The sequence below is a fragment of the Aspergillus tubingensis genome, assembly GCF_013340325.1.
Source record: "Aspergillus tubingensis WU-2223L DNA, scaffold_7, whole genome shotgun sequence".
Classification (NCBI taxonomy): domain Eukaryota; kingdom Fungi; phylum Ascomycota; class Eurotiomycetes; order Eurotiales; family Aspergillaceae; genus Aspergillus; species Aspergillus tubingensis.
The window spans coordinates 549,831-565,621 of NW_023336281.1; the positions used below are offsets into that span (position 1 = coordinate 549,831).

Below are 15,791 nucleotides of genomic sequence, written 5' to 3' on the forward strand. Positions count from 1 at the left end.
AGCATTCTTGTTCACAAAAAAGGAATTAGTTATACATTGTATCTGATTCTCAATCCATCCCCCCGTTTAGTGTGTCCCGCCCGTCTTGATCTCGCTCCACCGCTGGTGTGTGTGTGTGTCTCGCTCTCGCTGCCATCACACATCGAGGACCGGCGCACTGCTTATGCTTTGCTTTGCTTCCTTACATCCTGAACCTTTCCGCTAGACCCTCCCTTTCCCCTCTTTTTTCTCCTCTCGCCCCTCCTCTTTCTTCTCTTCCCCTCCTCCCCCCAATCGTCCATCATCATCATCATCACTTGAATCGTGATCTGTGACGGTCCTGGGCATCTGCCTCCAATGCAGTTCCCGTCATGTCGCTCAATGGGCTAGATAATCCCACCGTCATCGATGCCTACCAGACCGCGCTCACCGAGGCCGGTGGATGGTAAGTACTTAGTCCGTGTGTCTCGGCTATACCCTGCAGCACCTTCGGGTCCTCCGTTGCAAGGGTGGCCATTGCAACCCAATCGCATCAACTGTCGCTAATGCGCATGGCTTGGGTCTCTTCTAGGTTTCTCCTCCGGTATGTATCAAGGGATGAAGTTGATCTCCTTGATCGCGGCACCGGCGGGGTGCCCGACGTGCGCAACGCGATCGACAGCTACGAGGAGAAGTCTCCGCTCTACGGCTTCCTACAATATCGGCGACGGAAAGTGGTCCTCAGCTATCTGCCAGAGGGCATGTCCCGTCTCGTTCAGGGTTCGTCCAGATATATGGTCCCGTCCTGACAATCTTGCATCCACTGACCTCGTCATCTCCCTGCAGCCCGAACGACCGTCCAATTCCAATCGATTCTAGACAAGTTCTCCCCGCATGATACGGTATTCTCGGTGACGCAGCCATCGGAACTTACAGAAAGCGCATTGTCCTCCGCATGCTTACTGCATACGGCTTCCGGTTCGATCACTTCCTCTTCCAGCTCCCTCCGCCGTCGCCGATTGAAAGAGATCGCGGAAGATGCCGAAGAGACTACCGTAGGCAAGGACGAGACCCAGGCGCAGTCCGCGGCCGATGGAATGCCGCGCCAGAGATCGTTCAGTCAGCTGTCCGAAGCCACAGTGGTTCCTCCATCCGTGGTGTCGAGTATCCAGCAATCACCAGTCGGGAACGAATCGACCCCGAAAAGTTCCGAAAACGCCTCCATTCGAGAGCGGTCGTCTTCCGTGGCCACATCGGAGCGGGCTCCTTCCTATAAGAGCTTTCGAGAAGACGCATCCTATGCTCCGTCGGAGCCCCGCCAATCTTCGCAATCCGCCAGGCCGTCCGTACGTGACCTGGAGCGTGCCGGATACAAAGCTAAGGTGAAGCTGGGCCCCCGCCCTTCAGTAGATGGCAGCGGACGCCCTCGCACTGCAGGCAACCTCTCTCGGAGCGCGGAGCGACGGCCGGTGGCATCTTTGCCTGCGGGCGTTCGATCATCGTCCCTGCGCAAGTCCAATCCCAGTCCTTCGCGACCTCGATCTTCTGGAGGCAACGGGACCCCCGTCGCCAGCAAAGTGCCGGCGGTGCCTCCGTTACTGGTGCCTCCCTTTTCCATGCCCATCTCGCGGCCCAAAATATCGCCCGGTGCCAAGTCACTGAGCGCGCTGTCTTCCTCCACCACGTCCAACGAGAAAGAGCGGTTGATGAAGGCGCTTCAAATGCGGAAAACGCAAATGGAGAAAAAAGCAAAGGAAGGGAAGAACAGTTCCGCGACAGATAAGGGAGAGACGTCCGGGCTGGATATGACCGAAAATAAGGAGAACATCGGTCATATACCAAGTAAAATGAAGCACGACGGGGGCGATGACCGAATGGCCCACTTGGCAGGGCCGAACAAGGAGCCCCTTTCCGAAACTCAGCCAAGCCTGCAGCCCACGCTCCGTCTTCAGGGGGCTGAAGAAGAAGACGGTCGTACTACTCCTAAATCCCCTGAGCCCTCGGGCGACCACCTCTCCCTTAGCCAACCGGCACACTTGAGCGACAGCAGTAATGAGTTTCAGGCGACAACACCCACTCGTTCGGGATCTGAAACGCAGGAGGGCGACAGGGACTTGGACGCATCCAATTCCGGAGGCGTCTCGGGTGGCCCCAGCTCCCCGACTAGGCTGCCTAGCGCCATCGCCGCTCCACTCGAGAACAATTCTGGAAAGGCTCCGGACGAAGAGATTGTTGGCCCCTCGCCACCAAAACCAGTCCCCCATCCTGTTGTTCCTGGCGAACAAGAGGTCCTCCCTCATCACCATCACCAACCCAGCACGCCAGACGTGACTGAGTCCGATCTATTCGAGTCGCCTGCTCGGCCCGATTCCCCCCACCATCTTCCAGCGGCCACCTTCACCCCCAAGTCCTTGTCGATCGCCGCTCCCCCTCCGACGGAGCCGCAGCATGACTTGACCCCTGAATCCTCGAATGTGGAGCGACAGCACAGCACGTCTCGAAAGGAGAAACGCAAACCCTACCTCGAACCTATTCAAGTCCCAACTCCCGACTACTCGGATGACGAGAACCTTCTTTCAGACGACTCCTTCATGGAAGAATTGACCAGTGCCACGGTTGAGGAGGCCAAGCCCATCTCCGTGGGCGTGTCACCCCTCTCGCCAGGCTACTCCAACAGCAGCAACGGCAACGTCTCGCCTGATGCGTGGAGGAATTCGCGTGCCGTTTCAAACCCCAGTGCCATTGGACACCAGTCCCCCAATATGTCGACCGTAGCCATGGGCCGCTCCGTCTCGACGACGGGTGCCGATTCTGGTTCCCAGAACGGGCCGGTCCTGGTGGCAAGGAAGATCAATGTGTCGTCGGGCATCTCCAGCCGCATCAAGGCATTGGAGAAGTTCTCCAGCAGTCGCGACGCCCCTTCGACGAACGGCCAAACCCTCGCCGCTCCCTCCGCTGCCTCCTTCGAGACTCTTCGCAAAGGCTACTCGGGACCTTCGATGCCCCGACCCCTCTCATACGCCCCTGAATCCTTCTCGCGCTCAGCAAGTGTGAGACGACCTAGCTCACAGGCGGGCCCTGGCCTCGCTGGTCCTGGCCTCTCGCGCTCTCCTAGCTCGGTCTCTGTGACTGCTCGCATTGTTCGCGATCCCACCGCTGCTGAAATCAACCCGAACGCCGACCCATCCGAGCCGGCCGCCCTCAATCTACAACCCAGCCAGATTACTGTCGAACAGGAAACTACACAGCTCCCTGTGTTGAGTCTGCAAACAGAACCTACCATCACTCCGTCGGAAGATGATACCTTGCCCCCGTCCTCTGCTGGATCCGACCAGCAATCCTCCGTCTCCATGCAGCGTCCGGAGAGCCGAATCTCTACTCCTACATCCATCAAAGAAGAAGAGGTAGCATCACCCGCCAAGTCGTCTGGTGATGCGCCCTCCTCCCCTGATGAGAAGAAAGAATCCCGTGCGACGCGACTCCTGCGCCGCATGTCCTCTATCACTTCGCGTAAGAGCGTTGTTGGTGTGCTGAATCCTATCAAGGGAGATGACCATGTGGTCCCCATCAAGCTTGAGGAACCCGAGAGGCCAGTCTCGAGGGCGACGGAGGTGGCTCCGGCGATTGATATTGGCGAGGTCAATGTGCAGTTTCCTGACACTCTCCTGTGGAAGCGTCGGTTTGTCCGAATTGATGACCAGGGATATCTGATCCTGACGCCTGGCAATCTGGACTCGACCAACCGCAACCTGGTCAAGCGGTATCATATGTCCGAGTTCCGCGCTCCTTGCCTGCCGGACGAAGACCGCCAGGAGCTGCCCAACAGCATCCTGCTGGATTTCCTGGACGGCAACACTCTTCAGTGCGCCTGCGAGTCGAGACAGGGGCAAACCTTTGTGCTTCAGAGTAAGTCGCCCGCCTTAATACGTTCAACGGATGGTAACTAACACAATGCAGCGCTGCTCGACGCTCACAACACCTACCAGACCGTCTCTCATTAGCCTTGATCTCCTGCATAGAGCTTGTGCCTTTCCTTCTCCTTGACCTGCATATATTGCGCATTCCTTCCTCCTTTCCTTCCTCATCCGGTGTTTTCAGCGGTATACCCCTCAAAACGGTTTCCTTCTACCCACTGTTTTGTATCCATCACATTCTACTCTTCTATCCCCTTTTGTTGGACTTGTTGGTGAGACAGGATGTTCTGTCGGCTTGCTCTGTAGGATGTGGGTCTTGGATTATTCGTGTCGACATTAGCAGCATTGGCGGTTGGTTCTTTAATAGCGTGGCGTGGTTGTCCAGACATTTAGATTGTTCTACTGTCAGCAGTGCGGTCCCGTTACGTCTTGGATTGTAGCCTTAGACTGTTGGTTGACTGGCTAGCTCCTGCTTGAGCAAAGTCGGAAGACTGTTCCCGACATGTTGGCAAACATTTACTCATCCTTCAACATCCAAGAATACATGCGAACATTTATTACATCTCCCAACGCCGACCTAGTAGCTACAGACTAATTCTGTTTCGGGGAACGCGGAGACGACGGCCGAGCCAGTCGCTTCTCCTCCCAGTCCTCAAGGAACTGTTGAACCTTGGGACCCCAGACCTCCTCGCCGGCCTCGAGGTCCTTGTACTCGAGCACCTTGTCCGGGTGAAGCTCGAACTGGGCCTGACGGGACCGGATGAGCGAGCTCATCAGACCGCAGCTTCCGACCGCCTTGCCCAGATCGTGCGCCAACGAGCGCACATAGAAACCAGACGACACCGTCATGGTGATCTTCACCGCAGCCGGCTGGGGCTGCGACTGGGGCTTGGACTCGGAGGCTTCCTCCTTAGCTTCCTCCTTGGTAGCCTCCGAAGACTCCTGCTCGGCCGGCTCAACAGGCGCAGCCTCACCCTCAGCAACCTTCTGCTTCTTAGCCGAGGGAGCAGACTCAGCATCATCACCCTCAACCTTCTCCTCCTTAGCATCCTCCGCAGGCGGGGACTTTCTCTTCGCAGAGGCCTCTCCTTCACCCTCACCCTCCCTTTCCACAACGGGCAACTGATCCTCCTTCGCCAACAACTTCTCCGCAACAGCCTTCTCCTCGCCCTCAGCCTCAACCTCAGGCCACTTAAACTCATGCGATCCAGGCTCATACCACTCCAGGATCCTCAAATCCGTGACCTCGACCGGCCTCTTCTGGATCTCAATCGGCGGCTCCTTACCTTCGCGCGCATACTCATAAAGCTTCTTTCCATTGACCCTGAGCGCCGAGAAGATCGGCGGCCGTTGCATGATCTTCCCGCGGAACTGCTCCAATGCCTTCTCGACCATCTCCCTCGTCACATGCTCGTAGGGCGCCTTGCGCACCACCTTTCCCAGTCGATCATAGGTATCTGTCTCGGCGCCGAACAGCACAACGGTCTCGTATTGCTTCGTGCATCCCAAAAACTCGTTCAGATGTTTCGTGCCCTTGCCGACGCCCGCGACGAGAACGCCGGTCGCCAGGGGGTCGAGGGTGCCTCCATGGCCGATCTTGACGTCGAGACGTTGCGTGCGACGACGCTTGCGCTGGAAGTTGCTTTCGCGGGCGCGACGGGCGCGCTCGTCGGCTAGCCAGGGGGCGAAGAGCTTGGAGGGGTTGAAGTGCGTTTGGAGGGTGCGGACGACGTCGGCGGAGGAGACGCCTTGGGGTTTGTGGACGGCTGTTCATTACCCATTGTTAGTTCACAGCTAGCATAGAGGGAGTAATAGTAATTGGGATATGGCTTACCGAATACGCCTTCGTAGATCTTTTCACCGGACATGGTGCGACGGAAGGGTCTGAGGGCTTGACGGAAGCTCATCGGCGAGCGATGAGGGTCGGAAGGTGAGTGAGGTTAATGGATAGCACAATTGATTGATCGACTAGCACAGCTCAGTGATGCGATCGTACACAAATATATATAAATATAGCCCAATAAAACCGAAGAAAATAGAGGTGCAACGAATACTACACCAAAAGTAGTAAGTAGTAAGTAGTTTGCAGTGAAGTTCGACCAAAATATATTTTCAGCTCCGCAAAGTTACAGACTTACCCGCAATGCAAGTTTCCCATTACGGGACCGAGTCTAGTCCAGTCTAGGCATGAAAGAAATCCCGCTGGTAAGTAGTAATTTACCACTCCAAATGCAGTAATTACCCGGTAAGCTTGCCCACCTCCGCACCAGTTCCCTGCATAATCAGTGGTGTAATTGTCTGGTATTTACCGGACTGTCCTCCGGCTGGCAGCGCAACAAGCAGCATCATCGCTGTGACTGCAGTCAGTCAGTCAGTCAGCTTCACCCCTCCGTCCCTCTACTACTACTATCCCTCACTTCAGTTACCACTCCTCACTCACTCTTTCATTCAATTTTCCCGTCACTTTACTACCTACCCACTACCTCATCCATTGCCTTTCTTAAATCTATCTAACCCCTCTCCAAACCGAGAGAAATCACTTAACAAAGCCCCCCTCCCGAGCATCGAAAGCAACATGCAGTCCCCACCATGACCTCCCGCGAAGATAGTGTCCTGGCCGCCAGAGACCCCTCCCTCACCGACGAAAACGACTGGGAAGAGTTCAGCCTGTCGGAAGTTCGAGTCCTGGTTCCGGGCAAATCCCGCTATGCGAATCTGTTGACTGCCTCGCCGGAGAATCCGGTCCAGGTGACGGGGTGTTTGGATGAGGTGGAGGAGGAGCAGGAGAAATTAGGTAAATCCCCTCGTTTTCTGTCTATGTAGCTACGGAGAGGGTGAGGTGCTAACTGATTACTGGCTAGTGCTCGACCCAGAATACTTGACGAAACGCATCGTCCTCGAAAACGTCACCCACTTCGCCTACGGACAACATAATGACGGGGAAGTCGGGTTCTGGGTGGCTGGGAAGGCGGGCTGGTTCTCGATATCTCCGGCGAAGGGATACAAGGCCATCTTTAATGATGTGGTGGAGGCGATTGATTTGTTGTATTTCCTGGCGGATCGTCATCAGTCCAAGAGGAGGAGGAAGAGAAGGAATTGGAATCCGAGTGTAGAGTATTTGTGTGAGGAGGTATGTCCTGTTTCTTTCTTCTGTGCTTTGGTGGATGTTGGTTGCTAATGATGTGGTTGGGTTGGGGTAGTATGTGAGCCATACGCATGGGATCTGCGAGGATGCGGATGACTCTGCAGAGGTGTTTTATAAACATCATGACTTTCTGCTGTCGAGGATGTTGAAGGGTGAGGAGGATGTGCAGTGGACCACTACGTGCATTTTCGAGCATCTGTGCGAGAAGTTTCCGGTATGTCGTCTGTTTTTTCTTAGGGGAGAGGTGGGAATGTGCTAATTGTGTAGGATGATTACGAGCAGATTAAAGCGCAGTACGAAGGGGCGAAGGAGGTAGAGTCGGAGGAGGAAGAGGAAGATGAACAAGAGGAAGACAAGGAAGAGGACGAGAAAGAGGACCAGGATGAGGCGGAAGCACAACCGGATACATCTGGACTATCGAAAGACCAGGCAGATGCTATTTACAAGGTCATTCTCGACCTCAAAGAAGCAGGATACCTGGCTAAGCGTCAATTGACGTTCGAACTTCTAATCAACACCCTCGTGGAGCGCTTCGCAATCGACAGTACCGACTACGCGCACGACCTTGTCGGTGCACGGGCCGAAGCTATTATAGAGATGATGGACGAGGCGAAAACATACAATTTTGACTGGTCTCGCAAGGTCATCTACCGCGAGCTCAAAGCCGCGGCCAAGAAAAACAGAGTTCAGCAAATTACGCTCACGCCGCTGCGGCCTCGCCCGACCGAGGACGATGAATCGTCCGAAGAGAGTGAGCATGAAGACCATCCCCGACTGCGAAGACGTAGGGTCCACAAGTCGGTTTTGCGACCGAAGAGCTCTGTTGCCACGAAGCAGACCGGCAAACGAACACGAAGTGCAGTGGATGACCAAGATGACGACTCGGACAACGACGACGATGCAATGAACGAGTTTGAGACTCCGAGCAAAGTCCGCGGACATGATCTCGTTCGCGACCCGTTGTCGACCCGCGCGAAGCGCAGGACGCGGTCGCTTCTGTACGATGCAACCCCCATCCAAAAGACACCATTGCAAGAGACGCTTCAGAGCCGGAACACGTCTGTTTCCGGAGCGGACCGTGAGACAAATGCGGATGCATCAGATTTGGAAGCCACCCATGAGGATGATATGATGTCCGATACTTGGACGTGTCAGGTTCGAGGCTGCGAAAAGGTTATCCACAAGAGCAATTCCAAACGTGGCAAGGAGCTGATCCAGGATCATGCTTTGGCTCATGCGGATGACACTAAAGCGAAGATCGATCTTGTCTTTGCTGAACAGAGACTCAACATTGGACTTCCTGTTGATAATCTCCTCAGTCGCATCAGAGAGTTGGGCGCATTTGATACCGAGCATCCGGTGGATGGCGCCTTCACTAATGGAGTGAAGACATAATCAGGCATCAATGCGATGCAACAATTTAGATACAATTTCTGTGCACAGATGATGTGCGTGTGCAGTCTACAAGGTATGTTGCTTATTGCTTCTATATTCAATGACATACTCACATTTCTCAGTAGTGTAGCTCGCAGCACTTACGGAGTCAGGTTAGCGGCGTTGAGTGGCATGATACATGGCGGGTGGGATTCTGCTTCTTGAGATATGATGTGATACCAGAGATACCAGCATAATGAAGTCCCCTACTCAGGTTCAGCTAGATAGACAGTCACCATTCCATGATTATCAATATACAAATCAAACTGTCTATGGAAACACTGCTTTTATAACCCGACCGGTATCCGACAAGCTAACAATAAAACAAACCGTAAAGAAATGTACAGCGAATGGAATCAAGAACGGCCCTTAGCAGCAGCCCTCCTGCTCTTGCCAGGCCTCTTCGCACCACCGCCCTTAGGACCACCCTTCATCTTCTTGACCGAGAAGTCACGCATATCACCACTCGAGACAGCATCACCACTCTTCGCAAAGCGCTTCTTACCACCGAAACCGAACTTCTCATTCTTCTTCTGACGCTTCATCGACGGACCACCCTCAGCATCACGACCGCGCTTGCGACCACCACCAGCCTGAGCCGCATCATCAATAGCGACATCGAACATGTTGGACGAATCATCCGTAGGACCGCCAGTCTCAGCCTTGCGCTCTGCACAAAACAGTTAGCCACTTAAACCAACCAACCCCAAAAGGAAAATGAAAATGGAATAGTAAGAACATACTCTTCTTCAACGCATTAATCTTCTCCAACGTCTCCCTCTTCTCCTTCGCCCTCTGCTGCAACTTCGCAACCTGCACCTGTTTACCAAACTTCTTCAAATCGCGCTGCTTTCTCGCCTCCGCAGCAGCCTTCTTCGCCGCCGCCTCATCATACAACTTCTTCTTGATCTTGCCCATGTGCTCATCCGTCTTCACCATCTCGGCAAAGTAATCGCCCGGTCGCGTAAACGGCACGCCTTCTTTCTTAAGCGTGCTCCGCGCCGTCATCGCCGCCGCTTGGCATACCTTGTAGAATGCCAGTTCGCGGTTCAGGTCGTCGTTGGCGTCGGGCACTTCAATGGGTTCCTGGGAGACAAGACTGTTGTGCTCGGAGAAAGGCGTCGCGGGAGTGAGGAAGGAAATGCGTTTCAGACTGCTGGTGATGGCGGCACTGTTGTTGATTGTGAGGCGCTGGTGCGTGACGACGTCTTCGCGCTCGTCGTCCTCCAGGTCGCTGAGGGGGATGTCGGATTCTTCTTCTTCTTCGTCTTCTTCTTCTTCTTCTTCTTCCTCATCTTCGGAGGGTTCTTCGGCGTCGGGGGTTTCTTCCTCTTCGGACTCTCCCGAAACTTCCTCCTTCTCCTCTTCCTTCTTCTCCTTCTTCTCTTCAACAACCGATTCCTTCACATCATCACCCTTGGTAGTAGCATTCTTCTTCTTCGCCGCCTTGACAAGCTTCTTCTGCTTCTCGGCCTCGTAGTCGCGACCGCGGTGCTCGTCCAGAGCCTGAAGGAGCTTGCTGCGCTTAGGCATGGTGAAATTGTATGATATGTGGTGTGGGTGGGATTGGGGTGTTGTTGGTATGAAAGCTGCCGGCTGGAACTTTGCTTGCTGCAAATCAATGGGAATATTTTTTTGGGGAGATTTGGTAGCGCTAAGAATGGATTGGGTTTAGTGTTGTGGGGTTGGGGGAGGAAGGTTGTTCCGTTATCGGCTTATCGATAAGGTGTGGTGAGGTGATAAGGGGGATGGGTGGATTGTTATGGAGAAGAGGAGTTGGTTATGATTGATGATTGCACAGTTCATGATTGGGACTTGAGTTGACTGTGATTGGTATTGTAATTAGGGAAATATGTAAAATGTGATTAAGATGGGGATTGGCAGTTTAGGAGCATGTCAACTTTCATCATCCATGAGAGAAGAAACATGTTACCCAACTACTACTAGTATATATATACATGATGGCTAGGGTAACCACCTCTTCTGCAGACTGGCCATTACTAGTACTTACTATTCCGAACTACTATGACAGCGCACGCAATAGGATATAATGAACATTCATAAACCCCCGGCATCAGTCCTGACCCTTGAATTTTTGATAACGGGAGAGGTGTCACTACTCGGTTCCCTTGAACAGCCAGGGAGTCCACAGGCATCAAGCATGGCATGTCCATGAACTTCCTGCTAGTCATATGGGACAAAATATAGTCCATCGTCGCTTGTCTAATTTGATCAGCAATAAGCTGAAATGTTAGACCAGCCCAGCCAGGCGACGGAGAGATATGTGTCCTAACCTACTTCTTATCGGCTTTTGAACGATTATGGTACCTCCTTCCTTTCTTGATGCTGGCGTGGTGGTAGTATTCCCATTCAGATATCCTATCCTCGAATCTGCAGACACTAGGAATACTCAAACAACTTCAACAAAGGCTGCGTCACAAATACCAGAGACAGCTACTCTTGGAGGTAATGTTCTCCAATGAATGGTTAGTGTGTCGAGGGTGCAGCATTAGCGCCGCACCATCAAATTTGGCGCACTCCGCACTTATTGACCCGAACGCAGCTCGTAAGAATACCTAATGACTACCCAAGCTACCGGGAATATCTGAGACTATTATACACTAGCACGACTGCTACCCCATCTCGAGCCTGTTACTTCCCAAGATGCCGTTATCATACAACAAGTTAGACCCCAGTGCCAAACAGATCCGTCTTTTGACTATCTTTCCCGATGAGAATGACGAGAATCCCATTCGAGCATCGCTCCATACCGTATCTCTCAACGATGCCTGCGACTTTGAGGCCCTGTCCTACGTATGGGGCGACACCTCTGTGACCGTTGACATCTCGGTTGATGACTGTATAGTCGGTGTAACACCGAATCTGCATGCTTTCTTGCGGGGACTTCGCCAGCCTAATACAGAACGCACGGTATGGGTTGATTATGTCTGCATCAATCAGAATGATATCTCGGAGCGGAACTCGCAGGTTGTTTTGATGTATCAAATCTATTCAACTGCCAGGTCGGTGGTTGCTTGGCTGGGAGATCTGCAGCCGGAAGCACTGGAGCTCATCGAGTGGTACCATGCCAACGAAGATGGGCTTTACATCGCAAGCACCGGCCTTGGTCCTTTGGAGTCTATACTGGTGCTCTGTGTAGCTGCTAAGGCACTATGTGCCGCGCAGTATTGGCATCGGCTATGGACATTCCAAGAGTGGCATCTCTCAAGAAATGCCGTTGTATGCATGCATGAAAAGACGACTTTTACCATAGGGAATATCTTCAAGCAATTATACCAGGAGATCTTCGTTGCCAGGATTTTTATTGCTTCAATGTTAGGGGATACATCATCGGTAGCAAATACATACGAGACGGAAAATCTTTACAAGAACATTCTCCTCCTCCGTGCAATGCAACAAGACCTCGACAGCCTCTTGAATAAGATCCCTCGGGATATTCTGCGCCTCAACCCAGGTACCCCGTGTCCATCTGGACTTGGAGACTTGCTATTGCTTACGGTTGACCGGCTTTGCAGTAATCGACTGGACAATGTATATGCGTTATATGGGCTTTCTCCCTCGGCTAGGGAAACATACCCTCCTGACTATCGAAAGACCATCAGTCAGGTCAGTCATGAAACAACGTCCTTTGTCTTGGGACACGAAGCCAATATGAGTATATTCAATGGCTTTGATTTTTCTTTCAACTCTTTTAACCAGGACGACTCACTCCCTTCATGGGTTGTGGACTTCACCACGACGGATCCGGAGCATCGAGCAAAGATGCAACAAAGCTTCTCCAAATCATTATATTTGAATAACGCTCCCTGGAAGCCAATTCAAGATCTTGCGCCTATAATCACAGATGATATGCAGACTCTCAAGCTCTGGTGTCAGAAAATAGGAGTTGCCTCTCCTCCAAAGTTGTTCGACTCACCTGCCTTGAACTGTGTAGGGCAGGTACAGGTGCTTGCGGAGAACGCCACAAGGCCCGATGATATCTTAAAAGCTACTTATTACTACACTGATTGCTCCGATTTTTTATGCTTGATACGTTCTTCGAAATCATGAAAATATCTATCTATGAATCTATCTATGAGGATGATGAGTTTTGGGAGGCAATGAGAGGTTCTATTCCAGGGCTTTGCTTCTCTTTTCGCAAACTTATAGGACAGCGATATTTCACCATAGCCACCTCAACTGGCAGCAGTATAGGTCTTACGGATTGTGGGCTTGAAGAGGGTGACTGTCTTGTCATCCCCTGTGGAATTGCTCAAGTGTTTGTTCTTCGTCCTATCCCAGACGAGCTGCTTGTGGATGGTGAAAAGGTTCATTGTTTCAAGGTCATAGGGCGGGCTTACGTCGAGGGAATATCAAATCGAGGGGAAACTGATCCGGATCCTCTTTGTTCCGAGATGGAGAAGACACCTCCTACACAGTTTTGTCTTCGATAAATTATTGTAAACAGGCTAGGCAGGGACACGCCTCACTGTTGCATGGTCTACACCCCTATGTTGGCGTGTACACAATAGAGACTGCAAGTTTGCTTTTTTCAAGAATTATAATATAGAGATACTGCCATGAGACTACCATAATAAGCATTGTATGCTAGTCTTGAATCAAGAATAGGCCACGCCTATCATTGATTCGATAGGACTATACGCGTATATAGCTTATTAGGATATGCAAACTGATTACCACATGACAATGTCTACTATCCAATATAGTAATAACTCTACATTTTCTTGCAATCACCTCCGGGGTAATCTGTGCTTACTTTGGAAGATTTGATGGATAAGGGAGGAATGGAATTAGTGTTAGGCATGATGCTAGGACTTGAGAGGGATGAGGAGAGGGCTAGTTGATGGGGGAGTTGAGTTGGTGTCTAGATAGATTGAAAAACGTCATACCACTATCTTCTTGAAATTCAATACCTTTGTTTCTTAGTGATTCTTTCTGCGCAAGGCAAATGTCTAATGAGACTACACATTACTCCAATCAGTCCATTAGCTATCATGCTGCTTCATCCCCTCCCACAACCACAAGAACGTTGCCACTAGACGTGAGGTTCTTTTTCCCTTGCTAGAGGCGTCTTCCAGATGCAGTCAACGACATCGAGTATGCCGGTTGACCCTACAGATCAACTAAAAGCCTAGATCGTTATGATGAAGCATCCCAGAAGAACATGTTGGGAACAGACTCACCCAGTGCATCAAACTCAAAGTAGTAATTGTACCACGATCATCTCGAAGAGGTCATAACCGACAGGATGTAGTTACACTAGGGCAAAAAGTCTGCTATACCTTACTGGCGGCGGCAATGAGGACAAACCTGGCCCTGCATAGGGCTGAATAAATTGACTCTTAATGCACCTGATTCTTTCCGGGTCATCCTATAGATAGAGGACGGATTGTCAGAACTCTAAACCCCTGACTGCAAGGGACACTACTATCACCGTTTTTGTGAGACGGAGTCTCCGCCTCTTATGCAGGACACCAAATCTCGTTCAAACTCTATTGCCTTCTACACATGCCATAGCCTTTTGTGGTAGGCGGACGGAAAGGCCGAGGATACTATGCTCTGCAAGGGGAGAAGATTTGACATGTTGTGACACTGGAACCATGAGCCAGAGAGGGTAGAGTGTTGAATTCAACGATGAAAGTGCAGGATGGTGACGGAAGGGTCTATCAATAGGATACTGCATAGGGCTGCATCGTGCGGGTTTTGTCCCATTTGGTAAATGGCATGTATACTTCGGTGATTCCGAGCTCGGAGCCAACCGTGTAGTATTACTACCTTTAGCAGGTATAGATGATGGATGCCTTGTAGAGATTTCAGTTAACCCAACAGTCCCAACACATCCATTACTTATCTAAGGATGTAATACACACAAGCTACTTCCCATTGCCAGACATATATAGCCCTAAGTTCATCACAATGCCGATAGCCATCCACCCAAGTCCAAACTACACCATCATCCACCTCACCACGACACTAAACAATCACCATCACAATGAAACACACAAACACAAATACAAACACAAACACCCCCCTCCACCTCCACCACATCCACCACCTCCCCACCCAAATTTGGCACTTCACCGAAAGCAACTTCCCAACCTTCGTCCTCCCCAACTCCGCCTTCGGCTTCCTAGGCGCCCTCTCCGGCCCAGCCCTAACCACCTCCCATACCACCCCCGACCTATCCACCCTCCTCCCCCGCCTGCCTCTAATCATCCTCTTCAACTGGGCCCTAGTCTTCATCTTCGACCTCGCCAACCAACGCCTCCCGGAATCCATCCAGGAAGACCACCTCAACAAACCCTGGCGCCCCCTCCCAACAAACCGCATAACAGCCGACCAAACCCGCCGTCCCCTTCTGGCTACCATCCCCATCGGCCTAGGCATCACCTACACGCTAGGCATATGGCAAGAAACCTGCCCGATTTTGATCCTCACCTGGATGTATAACGACCTGAAGGGGGGTGATGAACTCATCCGTGATGGGATTATCGCTGTTGCTTATGGGTTGTATAATATTGCTTCGTTGAAGATTGCCTGTACTGGGGACGAGGGGGAGATACAACCCTCCGAGAAGGGATATCTCTGGACCACCGTGATCAGCGGCGTTATCCTCACCACGATGCAGATTCAGGATCTGAAGGATGTGGCGGGGGATCGCACCCGCGGGAGACAGACGATTCCGCTGGCGTTCGGGGAGTGGTGGTCCAGGTGGTCTATTGCGGGGCTTGTTGTCGGGTGGAGTGTTATCTGTATGTGGTTTTGGGGGTTGGAGGGGTGGGTGTGGTATGTGGTTATTGGGGGTGTAGGGGGGTTGGTTGTGGGGAGGGTGTTGACGGTGGAAGGGGATGCGGCGGCGTGGAGGTTGTGGAGTGTGTGGTTGATGGTGTTGTATGGGTTGCCTTGGGTGGGGGGGTTGGAGTGGAGGGGTTTGGTGTAGGGGATTTATTATGTAAAATAGATTGAGGGAGGGAGGGTTGAGGGTAATTGGGCTTGAATGCTTGTTATAGATATTCGCAAATTATTTATTCATTAGCAGTCATTGGATGATGTACGAGTCTAGGGATTATTAGAGAATTGTCAGTATTCTCCGGAAAGGGGAATCACTCAATGCAATGTTTGTGATGCACAGACTTAAAACGATTAGAGTTAAAGAGTGCCAGAATCCAAAGAATAGGGACATGTCTGGGTGAGTCTAACATTAATAACATGGGTGGACGGACCAATGGTATCTGGATCAGGAACAGGGATGTCCCTGAGAACTGCTTACCTGTAAGCACTAGTAGCTTCTTTGTTCACTACCTATAGCCATGAGATGA

At 51.8% G+C, this 15,791-nt stretch overlaps 6 protein-coding genes across 6 annotated transcripts; 4 read left to right on the plus strand and 2 right to left on the minus strand.

Annotated features, from left to right (window-relative positions):
* Window positions 1-350: 350 nt before the first annotated feature.
* AtWU_05151 (putative GPI-anchored cell surface glycoprotein) lies at window positions 351-3,959 on the plus strand (the record flags this gene model as incomplete). The annotated part of the gene is made up of 4 exons (XM_035500261.1): window positions 351-424; window positions 551-738; window positions 805-3,864; window positions 3,916-3,959. 4 exons carry the CDS (start codon window positions 351-353, stop codon window positions 3,957-3,959), a joined length of 3,366 nt encoding a protein of 1,121 aa, XP_035356154.1.
* A 504-nt stretch (window positions 3,960-4,463) lies between these two features.
* Window positions 4,464-5,740, minus strand: AtWU_05152 (pseudouridine synthase PUS4; the record flags this gene model as incomplete). The annotated part of the gene is made up of 2 exons (XM_035500262.1): window positions 4,464-5,638; window positions 5,707-5,740. 2 exons carry the CDS (start codon window positions 5,738-5,740, stop codon window positions 4,464-4,466), a joined length of 1,209 nt encoding a protein of 402 aa, XP_035356155.1.
* A 721-nt stretch (window positions 5,741-6,461) lies between these two features.
* Window positions 6,462-8,412, plus strand: AtWU_05153 (uncharacterized protein; the record flags this gene model as incomplete). Its single annotated transcript, XM_035500263.1, has 4 exons — window positions 6,462-6,666; window positions 6,734-7,002; window positions 7,073-7,231; window positions 7,285-8,412. 4 exons carry the CDS (start codon window positions 6,462-6,464, stop codon window positions 8,410-8,412), a joined length of 1,761 nt encoding a protein of 586 aa, XP_035356156.1.
* A 395-nt stretch (window positions 8,413-8,807) lies between these two features.
* On the minus strand, window positions 8,808-9,984 carry AtWU_05154 (EBP2 family rRNA-processing protein; the record flags this gene model as incomplete). The annotated part of the gene is made up of 2 exons (XM_035500264.1): window positions 8,808-9,121; window positions 9,195-9,984. The coding sequence occupies 2 exons, from the start codon at window positions 9,982-9,984 to the stop codon at window positions 8,808-8,810; spliced, it is 1,104 nt and encodes a 367-aa protein (XP_035356157.1).
* A 1,131-nt stretch (window positions 9,985-11,115) lies between these two features.
* AtWU_05155 (HET domain-containing protein) lies at window positions 11,116-12,522 on the plus strand (the record flags this gene model as incomplete). The annotated part of the gene is made up of 1 exon (XM_035500265.1): window positions 11,116-12,522. The coding sequence occupies one exon, from the start codon at window positions 11,116-11,118 to the stop codon at window positions 12,520-12,522; it is 1,407 nt and encodes a 468-aa protein (XP_035356158.1).
* A 1,942-nt stretch (window positions 12,523-14,464) lies between these two features.
* AtWU_05156 (UbiA family prenyltransferase) lies at window positions 14,465-15,412 on the plus strand (the record flags this gene model as incomplete). The annotated part of the gene is made up of 1 exon (XM_035500266.1): window positions 14,465-15,412. One exon carries the CDS (start codon window positions 14,465-14,467, stop codon window positions 15,410-15,412), a length of 948 nt encoding a protein of 315 aa, XP_035356159.1.
* Between the last annotated feature and the right edge of the window lie 379 nt (window positions 15,413-15,791).